Raw genomic sequence first — 20186 nt, 5'->3', positions numbered from 1 at the left:
GCCAAGGTCATTCTTGACAGTTTTGGTATTGTGGAAGGACACATAACCACAGTCCGTGCCGTTACTTCTACCCAGAAGACAGTAGATGACCCTTCTGGCCACCTGTGGCACGATGGGCCTGGTAATGGCCAGAACACCATCCCTGCTTCCTCTGGTGCTGCTAAAGGCCCTACCTCTGCCTAAAGGGAGGTCCATGGGAATGGCCTTCCATGTTGCTACTCCCAGTGTCTCTCTCTTATCCTGTGACCTACTCTTCTATCTTTGATGTTGGCACTAGTATTGCCATCAATGACCTTTTCATCAAGCTAATTTCATGGTATGACAATGAGTACGGCTGTAGCAGCCATGTAGTAAACCTCGTGGTCTACATGGCCTCCAAGGACTGAAATAAAAAGCCACGCATCTTCTTTTCCAGCTAAAAGAGGAGTTTACCACTGGGGAGCCCACATATCTAATCTATTTCCCAATACTGGAAATCCCATGTCCCAAACACAGTCCTAGCCTCAGGGCACCACTACTAGGGAGAAGAAGCATAAAATCCTATGTTGTATGCCATCAAAAAAGTCACCATATTCCGTGCCTTAAAAACAAAAACAAAACTACCACTAATCTAGTCCAACCCTGTCATTTTATAGAGGAACTAAGGCCCATTGAGGTTGTGAAGGTTAATATATAGCTAGTGAATGGCAAACCTGAACTGGAGAACACCAGGAATCCTCTATGCCCATTTTCAAAATGTGGTTCAGAAAAGGAGTAGCATAGCCCTTTTGTTTGTGTATGCCATAAAATATATTTTAAAAACATTTGTAGTTTTACTGGTTCTTGCTACTAATCCCAGTATATTTCTGTCAATGTCTGGATGTGATTCCTTACTTCCTGCGTACCAAAGCAACCAAAACACCCATATGTTAACCTAGTGGTGTTTCCTTAATTATAAATAAAAGCACAAGTGTAGGGCTTTATTAAATCATTCCATTAATGTTTTTTTAAAAGCCCTTCAGATATAACTGCTTTTGTTTATTTAATGCTCTGCATGGTCTTTTAGAAAGGCCTCCTGTTTCATATTAGCTAATGAGGAAAAAAGAAAACCCTGGACTTCATTTTATTAGCTGGAAAGTAAAAGGAGAACATTTATAAGATTATAGAAAAGCCTAATAGAGAACTTTTGACTAGCTGCTGTCTCCCCAGGGGTGAATATATTTTATATGTAAGTGGTAAAGTTGAGTCTCTTTCCCTGAACCTCAGTCCGGTACCTATTTATGGTGGACATGAGGGAACTGGCCAGGAAAAAAAATGTATTCTTGTCTGATTAAAGGGAAACAATTGCAGTGCCTCTTTATTTTGGATTATTTTGAAAAAAGCCTTGATACCACAATATGAGACCCACTGCCCATTCTGTTTGTGCCAAGTCAAAGACTAGGCTTGTAGACTTGATTATAGGATCATAACTTTAGAGCTGGAAGGGCCTCTGAAGTCATATCCTCCAACCCCCTCATCTTACCAGGGAGGGACCTGAGACTTGGCATGTCACTAGTTCGATGTTATGTTAACTTCATTTAATCAAATATCCAGGAGGCATAAATTTTAGCTCCTTCTGGTAAGATTCCACTTATAATACCACCCTCTGTGATGGGATAAGAAAGAAATTACTTCTGCCTGTACCTAAAAATGTTATATTCTATTCACCTTGGTTGCATAAGTCTTTGGTAGTTATAGCTGTTATGTTCTCAGTATATTTCAATACTTTGTGAAGAGATAATATTTCTTTCTTGAATCAGTACTTGATAAGAAATAATAAAGTATCTGCCCCTGGGTGCTTTTGAGCTTCTAAGGAAAGGATCAGTAACTTTAAATTTTAGAAAGTATGTTCAGCTGCTTGTTATAACTTGCTACGTATGCCTCAGTGGCATTAGTTATCTTAGGCAGAAATGTGGCTTCAGCAGTGGAAATGTTTAGGGCATCCTCAGTGAAACCAGTGAAAAAGGTTTGGGGTACCTCTTGTGCAAGTCTGCATAGCCCACGCTCTTCCCTCATGTGGGGAAACGAGAGGGTTAGAGAGTTTTTTGTTTGCTTGGAGGGTGAGGTTGTATTTGAAAAATCATCCACAAATCATGGCTCACAAATAGATCTACAATCTCACTGGTGTGGCTGTTCCTTCCAGCAGTAGACCCAGCAGCTCATTCAAACCTGCCTGTACTGTGTGATTCTTGTCTGTGTCTTCCAGCTTTGCCAAAGGGGATCCCCCCAGTGTGCTGGGCACCTCCCTCACTTTCTGGTAACACTGCAGAAATACTGGTGGACGACATGGGCTGTCCATTCATTTCTCCTAGCTCTTGATATGAGCTGAAAGAACAGCTGCTCAGGACTTGGCAAAGTCATTCTAACCTTGTGGACAAGGTGGAGGAATGTGGACTAATTGATAGTGCAGATAAATGGATTTGTAGCTGGTTGAATGACTTGATGCAGAGAATAGTCATTAATAAGTCAATGTCAACTTGGAGTGTTGCTTCTGGTGGAGTACCCAGGATCAATGTTTTGCTTTGTGATGTTTAACATTGCTGTTGATTATTTGGTTAAGGTATTGATGTCACAATAACACAAAGCAGACTCCAAAATAATTTCACTAGTTTATACTAGGGCAGATCTAATAAGACAACATTTAATAAGGATAAATGTTAAATCCTATACTTGGCCTCCAAAAAAATCAATTACTCAAGTACAGTTTGGGAAAACATGGCTAGATATCAGCAACCTATAAAAGGGACATGGGTTTTATAATTAGTCAGTAATGTGATGTAGTAATCCTAACCTAAGAAAAGGCCTTGTGTATAAAACAAGATTCTTAACCTGGGGCCTATGAACTTGTTTTTTAAAAAAAATTTAACTGGTTTCCTTTATGATCTGTGTATTTCATTTTATACATTTAAAACCATTCTTTAAAGAGGAGGTCTATAGGCTTCATCAGACTGCTGAAGGGATCCATGATACAAGAAAACTTAAGAAACTCTGGTTTCTAGAACAAGAAAAATGACAGTCCCACTATTGTCTATTCCTGTGAATCTGTTTCTGACATATGGTTTTGATTCCTGGCAAAATTATAGAATGAATCAAAGTGATAGCTAATGAAACAGCGATTACAAAGAGCCAGAATAGCTTCATTAAGATCAAGTCAACCCACCCAAAACTCTTTTCCCTTTTCTGACAGCATTCCTACACTTGGAGATCAGGAGAAGGCTATAGATATAGTCTTCTAAATTTTAGCTTCTAAGTTTAGATTCTAAAAATTAGCTAAATTTTATCAAATATCTTATGCTCTTCTTGTGGAGAAGATGAGATATGGATTTGACAATAATACAGTTAAATGGATCCAGAACTAGTTGAATGACCAGGCTAAAGAGAAGGCATCAGTGGTTCATTGTCACCTTGACAAGAGGCCCTGGTGAGGTGCTTAAAGATCCGGAATGTGATGTGGAGTCAAAGAAGTGAATGTAATCTTGGTCTTTATTAAGAGAAGCCCACCTTCCAGGAATAAGGAGGTGCCAGTCCCTCTCCACACTACTCTAGTCAGGCCATGTCTGGACTATTGTGCTCAGTTCTGGGTGCTCCAGTTTAAATCAGAAGAACTTTATGAGCTTGAGGATATGCAGAACAGAACGACTAGAATGGTGAATGGTTCTGAATATATGTGACAGTGAACATATGTTGAATGAATGGACTGAAGAAGTTTAGACCAGGGGTGGGGGACTTGAGACCTCAAGGCCACATGTGCAGCCAAAGGGCTTCCAGGCCACAAGTTCCCCACCCCTGGTTTAGACTTTTAGAAAAGATGTAGGAAATGTGATCACTGTCTTCAAGTCTTTGAAGTTTATCATGTAAAAGAGGGGTTGCAGTTGTCCTGTGTGATCACAGAGGGTAGATGCAGTAGAAAGTGGCAGGAGTCACAGAGGAAAATTTAGACTTTAGGTCAGAAAAACATCCCACAAATTGCAGCTCTCCCAAAGTGGATGGGACTGCCCTGAATGTTTTCAAGCAGAGGTTGGGTGACCATTTATCCAGTATATTCAATGGAAGATTTCCTTAGGGATGAGTTGGACTAGAGGGCCACTGGTTTGGGGAATATTGCATGCGGTTCCCAGTACCCAATTTTCAAAGGCCAGAAATAAGTTGGAGAATACCCATAGCTAGGCAAACAGGCTGAAGGTCTAAAGACTGTTAGATGTAAGAATCCATTAGAACAGAGCATGTTTAGCCTGGAGAAAAGGGAGAGTTGGCAAATACTTAGCAAAGTGTTTGAAGGAGGGTTTTCATGCAAAAGAGGGATTTGTTTTGCTTGGCCCCAGAGAGCAGAACCAGGAGCCTTGGGTGGAAATTGTAGAGAGGCACAATTTTGGCTCCCAAACTTCCCCGCAATAATAGCAGTCCCAAAGTAGAATGGGCTGGCCTAAAGTGGTGGTTGTTCCTTCTTACAAGAGGCCTCCTAATGAAGGCTGGGTGATGACTTGTCGTGTAGCAGAGAGTGAGCTTCCTGAAAGCAGAGGCTGTTTGGTTTTTTTTCTTTGTGTCCCCAGACCCCAGCATAGTGCCTGGCACACACTGAGTGCTTAACCAACACTTATGAAGTTTGTTGAACTGAATTTCTAAGAACGTCGTAAGTGGGATTCTTGTTCATGTCTGTGTTTCTGAGGCTTGAAGGGTCTCTGCCAACTCTCTTATCCTGTGACTCTGAGGATCCTTATCAGGACTTTCAGGTTTATAGATTAATCTACATGCATTATCTCACTGATCCTTACAACAACGCTGGGAGTTATTGCTGTTATTATCTCCTTTTTACAGATGGAGAAACTGAGTCTTAGGGAAGGTGAATGACTTGCCCAGGGTCACCCAGGTAGTAAGTATCTCAGGCAGCATTTGAACTCAAGCCTTCCTGATTCCTACTCCAGCATTCTATCCACTATGACACTTATATAGTGCCATAACCCTGATGAGACCTGGGTGAATATTAATTTATCTCCAATTCAAAGTTACTTTAAAGTAGACTCTTTAACTTTGGTCACTGCCAATATTTATCTGTGAAAAATGGCTAAAGTTAGGATTTAATTGTTAACATTTCCAAAATTAAAGTTTTGGGAGGAAATAATTTAAATAATCACAAAAACTCCTCCACTTAATAAGACTTGAAGTGTCAGGAACACAATAGCAACTGTTCTGCTGTTAGGAAACAGAAAGTATGTTACAGGCTCTGCAGGTAATGAAAGGCATACATTATCTGTAACTGTGCACTTGGGAGACAAGATTTGATCTTCAGTAAAACCCAAATCCATGGAATAGCAGGGTGCCCTTCCAGCAGCGAGAAAGTGAGGTTTGACTGTAATCATTTTGAGCATCTCTAACATATCCTAGGAGCTCACCAAAGAGCAGCATTTCCATGGCAATTACCCTTAGCTGGACCGCCCGTGCTGAAGGGCATGCACGCGCCAAAAGACATCCATCAGGGCTTTAACACACTCCCTAAACCCAAGTTTCATACATTTTTAATTGGTGATGTTCCTTCTAGTTGTAGTTTCAATTGTTACCTCTGGTGCAGTGGGTTGAGAGGCAGAAGACTTGGGTTCAGACCCCAGATCCAACCGACACCACATCTGTAACTTTGAGCACATCACTTCGTCATTCTCAGTCTCAGTTTCCTCACCTGTAAAAAGGAAGAAGTTGGACTCTCCAGCCTCTGAGATCCTTTCAGGCTCAAAGTCTGTGACCTAACTAAACTACGCTAAGTAGTCTGACTTAGGGGCCCATTCTGTAATTCCTGCTGCTGGGAAGGCTCGGGAGCTCTGTGCCAGAATGGGCTAAGCCAGTCAGTGTCCACACCAAGTTTGACACCACTATGGTGAGCCCCCGCGATAGGGGGTAAAGGGGGGAGATGAGAGGTTATCTGAGGAGGAGAATGTCAGAGGCTGATCAGAGCGGACCAAGCCTATGAGGAACCTGTGCACTTCTAGCCTTAGTGAGACAGGGAGAAGCCAGTCTTTAAAAAATAAAAATTCAAAAGAAAATCAACTTAATGATATCTAAGGAAGTTGGGCCAGATACCCTCTAGGGGCCCTTCCAACCCTAAATCTGTGGTTCAGTAGGATAATGAGACCATAGGCATAAGGACTTTAGGGATCAACTGGGCCAATCCACGTTTGTTGGTTTTTTTTTTTCTTTCCTTCCAGATAGGGAGAGTTTAAGTAGCTTACCCAAGGTCAAACAGGTACCAGGACAGAGCCATGATTTGTACCTGGGTCCTCTGGTTCATATCAAGTTCTTTCTACCGGTTCTTTCCTCTATACCTTGTTGCTCTGAACCTGTGAGCTCCAGGGGATCACAGGTGCAATGATCCCTGTACTTGGTATGGACAAGGGGAAGAGAATTCAGGCCTCTGGGGCTCAAGACTGTGACCCTCCGTAAAGAAAAATGGCACCAAAGCTTGTTTTCAGTGGATGGTGTATTGTCAGTTCTAGGAGCCATCATAAGGCTGCTCGCATGTAAGAGTTTTTTGATTTGTTTGTCATGACCTGTGATTTCATCCATGTAGGGAGATCCCAGTGAGGAAACTCTGCCCGTCAATGTTGATCTGAATATGTTGTTCAACTTAGATGGTGGTCTGGAACACTCAGAGGTTAAATGACTTTCCCAGGGTCACAAAGCCAGTATGTGTCAAAGGGGGAACTGGAACTCAGGTTATCCTGACTCAGAGGGGTGCTCTCCACTGCCCACGAGGTCCATGCTGCCCTCAGCGGTGGTGGTCATAACTGACGCACAAAGCCCTTTATGTACACTCAGTCAGTTCTATCCTCACAGCAGCCCTGTGAGGCAGTGGAGGTACCGTTTATCAGGTCAGGAATGATGTTTAGTCAGTTTCATTTCTTTAGACACAAATTTTACAACATGAAGAGAAAAGAGAATTGCCATAACCTGGGCTAGAGAAAAACTCAGAAAATAGTATTTTTATTTATTTTATATATGTTTCTGTCTATTTTTCTGCTCTGGAGGGTTATAGACTCAGTAAGAACCAGAGTATGATGCAGAAGTGAACCTTTAAAAAGTCAAGTTCTGTAAAATATTTATAAATATATATATGTATATAATATACCACATATATGTGGTAGAGACCAAGTTCTAGTTGCAGGTCTGCCAGTAACTGACTGTATAACCTGGAAGAAGTCACACAACCTTCCCTGCTCGTCATTGTAGAATGCGGGGGTTGAGCTGCTCTAGATCTTAGTATCCCTTCATCTGTAAAACTATGGGTTGACACAAAACGATCTCCAAAGGTCTCTTCCAGCTCTAAATCCTCTGATTCAATGGCTTGATGAATCTAGATGTAGTTTATCACGAATCCTTTCAACCCATTATAGTAAGTATTCAGGGATTTTTAATTTTTTTAACATAGAGAGAACCAGAGGCTTTGGGTAAGATGGGTGGGGGGGAGCTGGGACGGGGGTAGAGAGTGGAGGTGGGAGGGAGACATGGTGTCTCCTGTGCCAGGAATGTTCTCTCTCCTCCCCTCTACCTCTTAGCTTCCCTGGCTTTCTTCATGAGCCCAGCTTCTGCAGAGGCCTCTCCTGGTCCCCCACACACACATCTTCTCCTCCAATATTACCTTCCATTGACTGCATGTATGTCTCATATGTAGCAAGCTAATTGTTTGTTGTCTCTCTCATTAGATGCAAGCTCCTAAGGACAGACACTGTTTGACTTTTTGAATTTTTGTATCCCCAGCCCTTAACCTGGTGCCTGGCACATTGTAAGTCCTTAAGAAAGGCTTGATAACTGACTGACATTTCGAGCCCCGAGCTACCTCAGAGGACAGCTATTCCTCCCCCTTCTCCTCCTTAAAACCTTAAAAAAATCAGATGCTTTTCCAGCCTTTTTAAAACCAAGGCTTGCCTCGCCCCCTGCCCAAAAAAGTACCTGATTTTTTAAGGTTTCACATCTATAGTTTCTTAAGTTGCTATTTATTTCTTTGACTCAGAAACTCACTAAACATTATCCTAATGGCCCCAAAAAGTCAATAACATTCCGAAAGATAAATTAATGTGCTTTTATTGAGTAGCCCAAACATAGAGAAAATCTGGAATAATGCAAACAAATAGGTAAAGTTTGTGTTATGTAAATGTTTTGCAGAACCTGCTCCTCCCTTGAAGGAGAAAGGGAAGAAATAATTAGATAACCAATTCTCTAAACATTTACCGTTTTGTCTCACTAAAACTTTATGGCCTTTTTGTTAAATTTTTGTCTTTTGGGCAACTTAAAAGGATTACAGTCCACATTTGTAATAACACGTCAGTGAATGCTTACTTTTGTATAAAGTTGTTAAAGAAAATGAAATATGTTTTCACTGTTTCTGGGTTCTAGTTTAAAAACCCCAAAGCAGAGGTGAAATAATTTTAAGATTTTTCATGTTCGTCATAAATGAAGCCTACAAGGATCTCCTTTGGCAGCGGATGTGGTTCTGTGACATTCTCCAACATAGTTATCACTTCTCTCTCAATCCTTACTCAGTTTTAGTAAACTTTAGGGATTTGCGTTTGGGAGTTTCACACGAGAATTATATATGGGGGCAGAAGGGTACATTCTTCTTTTAATCAGCATCTAGAGTATTGTGGTGAGGCAGCCTGATGTGCATGGCCTGGAAGTCAGAAAGACCAGAGTTCAGTTCTCGCCTCTTACACGTAGATTGTCTATGTGACCTTGGGCAAACCCCTACACATCTCAGTGCCATGGGTAGTTCTCTGGATCACAGAGCAGGTTCCCCCCTGCAGTGGTAGGGCTCCCTATACCAGTGAAATCATAAGTCCAGTACTTACCCTTTAAAACACAGTAATATGAAGATCTTCCCCATCTTTATTCATATTTTTTTCTTCCTGGATAATCCTCTGTTGCAACGAGTGATTGCTCAACCTCCCTGTAAACCACTTCTCAGCAAAATGAAAAAGTTTCCTGCTGGCACATGGGCAGAAAGTGACTTTTTTTGTGGAAAGCATAATACCCACAGGTCAGTTCATTAAACAGAGTGGCTTATAAAACCTAAAATAATGTTGAATTGATATGCCCCCAAGATACTGAAGTTAGAAGTTAAATTGCTCCTCTATATTGGTCGACCCATTCTGGGCCATTTCACTTGGGGGATAAAATAACATAAATAGCTTTTCAATACTGAGACTCAAGAAAAATGTAATCACTTTTACGTAAAATATAAATGGGATGGGTAATTCCTTTTGGGTTGTGTACCAAAAAGAATGGCACAGCTTCTTCTCACAGACCTGATCTGTGATTGTAAGAGCATACTAAATTAAGGTCCTCCATTTACCCTCCTCTTAGAAGAATCCAGCAGACTTTTGTTGTCTTTGTAGTCTAAGGTGTGAGGCACATAGATGAGAGGGAAAGACAAGAGTTTGTATTTAATCTTTGTGCTCAGCCTCAATGAAAAATAGATGTGGGTTCAAGTCCTGCCTCTGACATGTACTTCCTGGGCAAGTCATTCAGCTTTTCAGTGTTCTAGGTAATTCTGTTGGTTGATAAATTGCATAGAACCTGCCAACTTCCATTGGTAGAAGAAGTTTTCTCACCCAGGATCCCAGTGAAATCACAGGTTCTGCTCCCTCTGTGCCATTTCAGAAACAGTTTGTAGATTTAAGCCAAAGCTAATTTTAAAGGATGTTATATTGAAAAAAAGTTGTCTATGGCAAATGTAGGTAGGAGATACACTCTGAATTATAGTTTCTGCGATCTTTAAAAATGAGAAGAGGAAAAAGAAAACTAACGAGGTATGAATACTTTGGATACCTTTGCTGTGATGTGGAAAGATGCTTATTGAAACAATTACACTTAAGAGAATTCTTTTCAATATCACAACTCTTTCAGCTATATCTTAAATCTGCACAGACCCGAGAGGGACAAGTATTCTTATAGCAGCACAGATAGCAAACAACATATATCATCTCCTAAGGTGTCAAGGGTGTCAAGTGCCTTCAGATTTCTGGATTGCACCTGGAATACCTGAATTATTAAAAGCTTATCCCACCCTCCTTAGAGTCTTTGAGTAATACTATTTTCTTAAATCTCTAGAAAGACCCTTAACTTGCTTTTAGACTTGACACATACGTGATATCACTGTACATATGGTGGCAGGAGATGAAGTCATAAAAGCAGAGAGAATCTTTAGCATGACCATTCATTCATTTGGCTTGTATTTTTGAATGCCTATTGTGTATATTGAAGTGTACCTCTATTCTCTCCATTCAGTCAGACCCATGGTACCACCTTACATAGTAGTAGTCCTGGAAAGCATCATCTTTATTTCAGAATAACTAATGATAGCCAATGGTTCTGTTCTAAAATGATTGTCATATAGAGTTGTATCACCTCTGGAATTTCAAAGTGAGGTGTTTCTAACAGTACATGCAGCAAGTTTGCTAATAATGTATTAAGAAAATCAATACAGTTATTTTGGATGGACATAAAGAATTTGGAAAAATAATGACTTAAATAAAGTATGTTATAGCAGTGAAATTTCTGATTTTACAGTCTTAGGCCCTTTCATTTCTGATAAATATAATAAGTTTGCTTTTCATTGATATTTATTTAAAGGGTTTGGTATATCTTGTCTGCCTTTTAGTTAGTAGCTAAGAACCTGAATTCTTGTTGAAGTGTGTTTCTTAAATTCTGTAGTAATTACACATAATATATTTACTTCCCTGCCTTGTATGAGAAAAGTTTAAATCAGTGGCATTGTATGAAATTTGTAAGCATATTCTTATTGAATTTTGTGATTAATTAAAAAATGTATAATCAAGCTCACCTGATATAGTTGTTAGCAATCCTATTAAAAAATCCAAGAAAGAAAGAACATAGTTTTCAAGTCTACACTCAATATAAGGCAAAACTGGTGACTGTTCCTAAGATAATGAGGGCATTTAACCAACACTGTCTATTCTGCTCCGGGCTTCAGATTCCTAGTCTCTAAAATGAGGGCATTGGCCTAGATGAGCTCCAAGGTCCTTTTGAGCTCCAAGTCTACAATCCTGTGGTCCTACATGGCAGCACTTTTTGTATTTTCTCTGGCAATTAAATTGTCTCAATGGAACTCAAAGCACTTTAGACTTGATCACATCATTTCAAAGAGATAGTTACCTGTTTTGAGGTGCCCATTTTATATATAACCTTCAAGCACAGAGAATCAGATTGATGACTAGTTCAGGCTCATACATAAGACAGTAACTACACTGGAACTCCCAGTTCATGACTCCATAAAGTAGACCATGCTGACATTAATCAGGATGGTCTTTGTTAATGTTGTAGATGAGACAGTGTTCACAAATGGTACCATTCATTACAGTTTCTTTTATTACTGGCACCTCTTTCTTCTACTGCCTTGCAAAATGCTTTATACAGGTGGCACATTTAAGAAAGCTTTTCTCAACAATTCACACACAAAATCTGCCCAATTTGTGTAATTGTATGCATTTTCTAGTCTTGTTTCTGTAGCTTTGCAAACTAACAGCGTTTTTAAAAAACTTTCTAAGGTAATTTCATTTCAGCAATTATAATTTTTGCCTGTTTCATTATATTTAAATTTTTCAAAGAACTCTTCGTGTATAGAATCACAAAGAAATGTTTGAAAAGTAGAACAGTCAAAAGAATCTTTAGTTCAGAAGTCTAATTTGTATCTAAGTATTATCTTTCTCCTTGTACAAGTAAATTACACTGTGCAAGGTAATTTATTGCTTCAGGCTAAAAAAAAAAGAAAAATCAAAACCATCTAATCTGAGCCATGCACTATTGGCTGCAGCCCTGGTCCTGGCAGCCCAGTATAGTATAAATCACGGTTCCCTTGTCTGGTCAAGCCGTACAGAACTTCATTGCCTTATTTGATGCTTTGCAAAAATTATGCTAGTGTTTCAGCATATCTCTTTTCTAGCTTGAAACATTCTCTGAATGCTGACTTTTTTTTTGAAGGGGTAAAGACAGTGTCTGAACAGCATTAAAATGGTTTAAACATCTAGCTTTCCAATGAATTGGGCAAGGAAAAATTTCCATTGTGGGCAGAACAATATGTCACAGAACATATAAAATAATTTTTTCAAAAGTTTAAATCATCTCAGGTTGCTTTCTTTGCTAACACCTAGAGAAATTAGCATTTTAGCTGAACTATAAATGGATCAGAACTCTGGTTCCTGTGTTTATAAGTAGTTTGCAGGACTCTAGTACACTGATAAAAATAGAAAATCACTTTTAAAAGTTAGTACCAAATCTCAGGATACCCTTCTCTAACCCATTGAATTTTTTTGAGACTCTGTTCAAATTTCCAGCAATTTCATAATATTTATAAATTTGAACCTTGAAGGCAAAAAGCACTTTAACAAAGATATTCTTTTAGATAATGAGCTGGACCTCATAGCACCACCTGTGACTGTCTGGGACAAGCAGCCTCTTTGTCATTTTGTTTAGTTATAAATGCGAACTTTATACAGATAGGAAAGTATTCCAATAGATTCTTTGGATACTTTTCTGGATGAATTCCTTCCATGTAAATGTACTGCTTTAGCAGAAGAAATGCACTGGATTTTTTAAAAAAGTTTTAAATGTTTAATTCTAAATTGTTCTTGAAAACATGTCAGGCCATGCTATTTTGAGACTCTCTAATAAATGTCTTTTGACTACTCCTAGTCTAAGACAAAACCTAGTTCTCTTTGACTGTTTTTCTTCACCAAGGAGAAGGCTCTAGAGAGTAGATCAGATGCACAAAATGTTTGTACTGTGCACCCTGACCTGGAGCCTACTCAGCCACAATGTCCTGTACAGAACCAGCCACATGCAGTTTTCATATTTTAAAGAATCCAGACTGAGATGTAAATGCTACAGTTTAAAAGGAAAAGCCTAAATGTCTTGAAAAATGCTTCCGCAGGAGAAGGAGAGCCAAGAGTGTTGCTTAAAGATTCTTCTGTTCTCAGCGATAGACCATGCTGTACTTCCCTCAAAATGGGGATGAAGGATACCTTTGAAAACTTTTTCTTCAAAAAAGATTTTATTTTTTTTTTAGTTGAGTCACTAAAACTTGATAGGTCAACATTTTATTAATCTCTCTTTTGTAAAGGGCATTCTTAAAATATGGCAGTATTGTGCTGGCCAAATAGTTTCATTCATTGATGCTTTGATGGACTTGATCAGTGATTATAGGAAGAAGAGCTCAATTTGTTTCTTGTGTTTTGGTTTAGTTCTTTCCCAGATGGAGAATGCCTCTCTTTCAGTTGTAAATTGCATTAAGTTTTAAGGGAAAGGAAGCTGCTTAGAAAAGCTGGGAGAATTTGATTTCTAATGATAGGATTCATTCATATCTTTCAAATGGTGTGATTCTCATGTTCTCAGGGCTTCCTAGATGCCACACAGATAAACAGTACCTTTCTGTGCCAGTGAAATAAAGATGCCCTGCATTATGTAGCTGCCTTCTCCAAACAGGTCTAAATATTCTATAGATATTAGTTGTTCCTCTCAAAATCTCTGTAACATAGGGGTCCTTCTCATAATTAACTCAAAGAATATATACCTAGAATCATAGTATTTTAGAGTAAAAAGGGACCTCAGAAATCTGTTCTCACTCAGACCTCAGCTGGAGTTCCTTCTGCAACATTCCAGACAAGTACTGGTCATCCAACCTATACTTGAAGGTCTCCAGTGATAGGAGAGCTCATTACTTACCCTGCGTTGTATGGACGGGACTGAGATTGGAATTGTCGAGCTAGAGTTGAGGCCTTCTAATCTAGCCACTTTGTTGTACAGATGAGCACACACTGACTACTAAGGTTGCTTCCAACTCCCTCAAATTCTGTAATTCTGCTTTTGGATGGTATTAATTGTTAGGGAAATTATCTTTTATTGAGCTGAAATCTGACTCTTTGTACCCAGCTATATTGCCAGAATAGCCTTATTTCTTTTTTTGACAAAGTCACTAAACTGGTAAATGAGAGGAATGCTGTAGATATAGTTTACTTAAATTGATCAAGCATCTCAGTGCCACTCTTGTGGAAAAGATGGAACTACAGGCTAAATGCAGTTAGAGTGATTCAGATCTGTTTAAATGTCTGAAATCAGAGTGGTTGTTAATGATTTTGATGTCAGCTTGGAAGAAGGTCTTCAGCAGAGTGTCCCAGGAATCTATGCTTGATATTATGCTCTTCAGCAGTTTTAATTAATTTTTTGGATAAAGGCATAGGAAGCATGCTTCTCAGATTTGAGAAGTGAGGAAGAGCCACATTTCCATTTTGACCAATACTGGCTATGTGACCCTTGGAAAGCCATTTAACTTTTCAGCTTTCCAAGGCAGCTGAGCCCAGAAGCTGCAGAGCAGGAGCTGAGCTGTGTTGTAGGGGGATTTTCCTCAGCAGGAGTTGCCTACACCAATGAAATCATAGCCTATTCCCCTTTTTGTCCCCCACAACCCATAAAGTTTAACAGGGATGAATATAAAGTCTTATATTGTGGGTTCAGAAAATTGATCTGACAAGAACAAGATGGGGAAATATGACTGGGCAGTAGTATGAAAGAGACCTGGTGAAGAATTCCTGTGATAATAAACAGCATTCTGAGGCTTGGGTTCCAGGAATAAAGGGAGCAGCCCTCTGGACTTTGCCTCTTAGAGTATTAAAATCATCTGTAGGTTTCATCTTTTAGAAATAACAAAACCAGAGGATTCTTAGAATGATAAAGAGCCTGGAGTTCAGGCCACATGAGATTTGGTTGAAGGAATTAGAGATGTTTAACCTAGAGAAGAGAAGGTCTAGGGGGAACAGGGTGGCTGTCTTTAAGGATTCAAAAGGCTGTCCGATGGACCCCAGAGAATTTATAAAATGACAAATTTAGGCTTCATGTTTGGGAAATTTCAATTAGAGGCACCCATAAGTGGCATACAGTGCCTTAGGAGGTGGTAGATTCCCTCCTCATGGAAGACGCCATGCAGAGACCTGATGACTACTTTTCAGTTATGTCGTAGAGAGAATTCTTTTTCAGATGTGGGTTAGAAGAGAACCCCAAAGAGTCCTTTCCAACTTTGGAATTCACTGATTTTTAGGTTAGATTTGTGAGCTCCTTGAGGGCAAGGACTGTCTTTTGCCTCTTTTTGCATCTCCAAGTGCTTAGCACAGGGCCTGGAACATGGTAGATGCTTAATAAATGTTTAATTACTGCCTGATTCTCTGGATCCCCGCCCATCACTCTTGCTCTGTGCAAGGTACTCTGTGTGTCTTTCTCGTACTCTTGTTATTGTTAGTTCTTTTCTACTGAAGTCATTTGCTTATGGCCAATGATGAATTGAGAAGGAGAAGTAGAAATAGATTCAAAGTCTGATTTCCAAATCGGTGGTCATTTAATCCTTTGTTTTTTAATTAGGATTTTCTTTTTTTTTATCACAAACTTAAACATAAGAAACATAAGCATTTCATTATATAGAGAGCAGAAAAAAAAGATTATATATGAAACTGTGAACAGACTGTGTATGTTTTTTTTTTAATGTAGGTTAAGTTGACTATGATAACCAAATCTTTCTGCTTGTTTCTTCCCATTTTCTTGAACGTCCTTCTACTCTTCTCTTTCCTGTATAGATCATTTGATTTTCTCCCTCCGTAGTTCATTGACTTTTTATATTTTGTCACTTTTAACTTAACTCTTTAAGATCCTACATGTGCCTTCTTATCCCTTTACAGTATCAAATGACTACAGTTTTCCCCTTTTGTCATTTCCAGGCAACATGTCCACTGAACGTGCTTTGAGAAAGCAACAGCAATTAAACAACCTGGTCTCTGTGGTGACAAATATGGCCAAACCTGGTGACATAGTTGTGGATTTCTGCAGTGGAGGGGTAATGGATCTTTTCCCTCCCCCTTGCTTTTTTTCCGTTTTTTGTCTAATAGTTCTAATATTAATTCTAATAATAAAATCTAATACATAATTCTAAACCTGTGCAACTATATTGGATCCCAGATAGTATTGACAGTCATGGGCAGACAGAAGGACCATAATTTAGAGAACCAGTTCCTATCTGCCCCGCCAAAAGCTATAGCAATACAACCAAGAGAAAAATAGATGGATAGACAGCTAAAGCATTTATTAAGCTCTTATTATGTGCCAGGTGCTATAGTAAGTGCTGGGGATCATATGAAGGTCCCTGCCCTCAAATAGCTTACATTCTAATTGAAGAAGACAGGGGGAGGAGACAGCCCCACAGAGGTATGGTGTGGAGACTGCAAGAGGTGGTCTCGAGGCCTGGTTCCCAGCAAGAGAAGGCAAAGGTCTCACCTTTCGGAGCCAACTGGAGTCAGGAGTGAACTCTAATCTATCCCTAGAATGGTGGAATGGAAGATATCATAGAATAGGGCCATGAAAAAGAAGCCATGGCTTGGTTGCTTGTTCTTTTTTTTTTTGGTGAAATAAACAGAAAGACAAAAAAAAAAACAAAGACAAAAATATCAGATTAAAAAACAAACAAACACTAGCTAACTTAGAAGAGCTACCAGAATTACCTCCATGATGCAGCTTCTTTCCTGCCACTGAATCTGCTCAGGTAACTAGTCTCTATTCCCCTAAGCCTGATGGGGAGAGAGCCAGAGAATCATAGGATCACCGAGAGCTGGAGAGAGTTAAGTGCCATCCAAGTGAGTGCACTCACTTTACAGATAAAAAAAGAGGCCTCGGAAGATGAAGTGATTTGGCCGAGGCCTAGTGAGCAGTGAGTGTCATGGCAGGATTTTTTGAGGGGTTGAGGAGTTGCCGTCTCCTGATGCAGGGGACTAAGCAGTGTGCAACTTCCTGACTCGGAGGCAGGCAGTCATGTCAGGGTTAATTGGGCGCCTGGAGAGAAGGGATGAAAGTGGATTTGTCCTTCCAGACTTTAAAACATTCTTTCAAACTTTAGAAAAAGCAGCTTTCATTAAAATTATTAGGTATTAGGCCAAAAAAAAATACGTGAGTGGGAATCTCCCCCCGAAAGCCAATACTAGTAAAAGATTAGTACTTAAAAAAACTATGGACAATAAAAACTGAGAAAGAGATTCATTATTTAATAAATATTAGGAAAACTAAGCAGCAATATAGCAAGAAATAGATTTGGATCGTCACTTTACACCATTTGTCACAGTAGCCTCCAACAGGATAAAAGAATTAAGCATAATGAAATGAACAGTGAGACAGTTGGAAGAAGAGGGAATATTTCAATTGTCTTATTTCATTTGCGGAAAGCAGACAAAATAGTAGCTATTAAATAAATAGAAGGAATTGTTGGGCATAAGAAATATGAATGATTGCATAAAAATAAAGTTCTTCAGAAAAAAATAATCAAGATCAAGAGAAAAATAGCATTTGGGGAATACATTTGTAGCAAATATAACAGATAAAAACTTATCATCTAAAATTCTGAGGCTCTGATAATAAATATCAAGGGTGGCACCTAGTCCCCATTGTATAAATGTTCAAAGGATCTGAAAACAATTCATGAAAAAAAGATATATTTTGAAAAATTATTTGAAAAAAGTCTCAGCCTAACTAATAATCAGAGAAATGCAGATTAAAACAGCCTCGAAGCACCACACTTCACACCCATCCAATTGGCAAAAAATAACTAAAAGTGACAAAAGCTCATTGCTGATATGGTTATAGAAAATCAGGTGTATGCATCAATTGCTGGAGGAATTGCAAATTGGTAAATCTTTGTGGAGGGCAAAGTATTGAACTAGATTCACAAAAATAACCCTACCTCCTGACATAGTAATCCTATTACCAGGAATAAACCCCTTTGACTGTAATCATAAAAGGAAAAAAATAAATCTTTTCATTTGTAGCATTATTTGTCATTGCAGAAAAATATAAGCAATTTAAATGTCTGGTACATGTCTTTAAAAAGTAGAAATTTATTCTGAAGTGTAAATAGTTATAAATGTATGCATATTTGGTTTTATTGTTTAATGTTAAGTTCATAGTAAATAATTTAGAAGGGAAAAAACCCTTTTTTGGGGGTTGGCAATCCCAGAATGCTCAAATGTGCCAGGGACAAATATTAACGTCTTTACTCTCTGCCTTTTATAGGGACATGTTGGAATTGTCCTCGCTCACATGCTGCCATCATGCCAGGTAAAGCCTGAGAAATAGATTGAAAGAAAGTTAATTTTCTTTGAAGACAGTAATGACCCAGAATTCTGGAGTGCTCCTTAAAGAAAAATGAACAAACCAAACCTGACTTTCCCCTTGTTTCATAGTCTGCATTTTGCTTTATTTAGAGGGAGAGTGTGGAAGTGGAAGGGTGATTCCTTTGGTCTGAGTTCCCTGGTGAGCAAACAACTCCTCCCAACACAGATCAGCCACTTCTGTGTAAATTAGCCTCTTAGCGGGTTCCCTGGGCTACCGAGAGTTTGCCTTGCTGGGAGGTCACACAGCCAGTGGGTGTCAGAGTCGGGACCTGAGCCCCAGTGTTCTTGACTCTAGGGCCCAGCCGTCTCCTTGCCACGTAGCCTCTCCAGTGCCCTGCTTGTTGTTGTCCAGTCATTTCAGTTGTGTCTGGCTCTTTGCAACCCCATTTGGAGTTTACTTAGTAGCAAAGATCCTGGAGTGGTTTGCTGTTTCCTTCTGCAACTCATTTTATAGATGAGGAAACTGAGGCAAGCAGAGTTAAGAATGACTTGCCCAAGGTCACATAGACAGTAAGGGTCAGAGGCCAGATTTGAACTCAAGATGATAAGTCTTCCTGACTATAGGACCAGCACTCTATCTGCTGTGCCACCCAGCTGCTCCAGTGCCCTATTTGCCGTACTTGAAATCCAAAAGGTTTTTCAGATATCAACATTAAAGAAATATAGTTCAGATTCAGGTAGAACTTGTGTCAGATTTCTGAGTGATGGGAGAGCTATAACCAGGAACTTTTACCCGCCTTGCTGAGCTCTGTTATTCTTGGAAACTGTGCAGCCACAAAGACATTACTGATCTAAAAAAAAAATAATTAGACATAAATTGGCCAAAGAAGAAAGTATAGTAACCTCCTGATTTGAATGCCTTCAGGCTCTGTGAGGATTCAAGCCAGTGTTAGCTCATTTTACCTTTATTCTTTAAACAGAAAAAGTATTTAATATCCAAACCAATAATATAAACAAGATTGAAGACTGCGTGTTCAACCTGGAAAGTAAACTTTCCAAACACTTTGGTTGTTCCACCTACAGTGTCTCATATAGCAGTTGATCTCTGCTTGTTCATACTGTAATTTAAAATGAACAAGTCTTCCATTTTAAAATTCCATAATTAAAATTATTCACAGGCCTTTGTCTATAAAAAGATTGTGATGGCAATAAAGATGCATCTGTCCTTGTGATATCTATCATTTTAATATTTGTGTATACCCTTGTCTTAAGAGAAAAAGATGACATTTAGAGTTAAATATAATAAAGATGTTAATACATCATAGCTAGAATGTTATTAGCCGGTATAATATTGTTTTCTGTTTGAAATCCAGGTGGTATTGATTGAAAACAAAGAGTTATCATTAGTGCGGGCTAAGAAGAGAAGTGATGACCTGGGTCTGAGCAACATTTGGTTCATCCAAGCAAATCTGGACTATTTTACAGGGAAGTTTAATATTGGGGTAAGTTACTGAGATGTTTCAGTATCAGATTTTTTTAAATAAGAGAAAACTGTATATAATACCGCATTTGAACTAGTAAAAAAAATACAAGCCCATTGTCAAAGAAGAAAATTATTATGCATATTATGTAAATTTCACTTTGATTTAGTTTAATATTACTGCCTTCTCATAAAAAGAAAAAGGTTTATGTTTTAAAAATTAATTCTTCTGAAAGCAGAGAATACATATTTCGATCCATATTTGAAAGTGATTTAGCGATCTAAATCTGGAGTACATACAGATAATAATCAATAATGGATTGGGGTGGGGCAGAATTCTGTAGGGGGAAGAAAGCAGACTACATTACACTTGGGAAATTCAGCATGCTTTTGATGACCAAAAGCTGCTCACCAACAAAGTCATTTTTTAATAGCAATATTCTATCAGTTACAATCTGGATCAATGAAAGAAATTTCCATACTGACAAAAATTACAGATCATTGAATATATTTGTATATTCTACCTATGATGCTCCATGCCTCTGAATCTT

The 20186-nt window shown here is 38.9% G+C and overlaps 1 protein-coding gene across 2 annotated transcripts in view; it reads left to right on the top strand.

Moving 5' to 3' along the window:
- The window catches only part of GSTCD (glutathione S-transferase C-terminal domain containing), a 189705-nt gene that overhangs the window by 130786 nt on the left and 38733 nt on the right, over positions 1–20186 (top strand). For both annotated transcript variants that reach the window (XM_036763495.1, XM_036763496.1), the window contains exons 5-7: positions 15780–15895; positions 18115–18159; positions 19529–19657. In XM_036763495.1, the coding sequence (XP_036619390.1) occupies positions 15780–15895; positions 18115–18159; positions 19529–19657 (290 nt within the window). The remainder of the gene's footprint in view (positions 1–15779; positions 15896–18114; positions 18160–19528; positions 19658–20186) is intronic.

This window comes from Trichosurus vulpecula, chromosome 6, assembly GCF_011100635.1.
Source record: "Trichosurus vulpecula isolate mTriVul1 chromosome 6, mTriVul1.pri, whole genome shotgun sequence".
NCBI classification, from domain to species: Eukaryota; Metazoa; Chordata; class Mammalia; order Diprotodontia; family Phalangeridae; genus Trichosurus; species Trichosurus vulpecula.
Note: the sequence above shows the minus strand (reverse complement) of the source record. Positions and strands in the feature narration are given on the sequence as shown.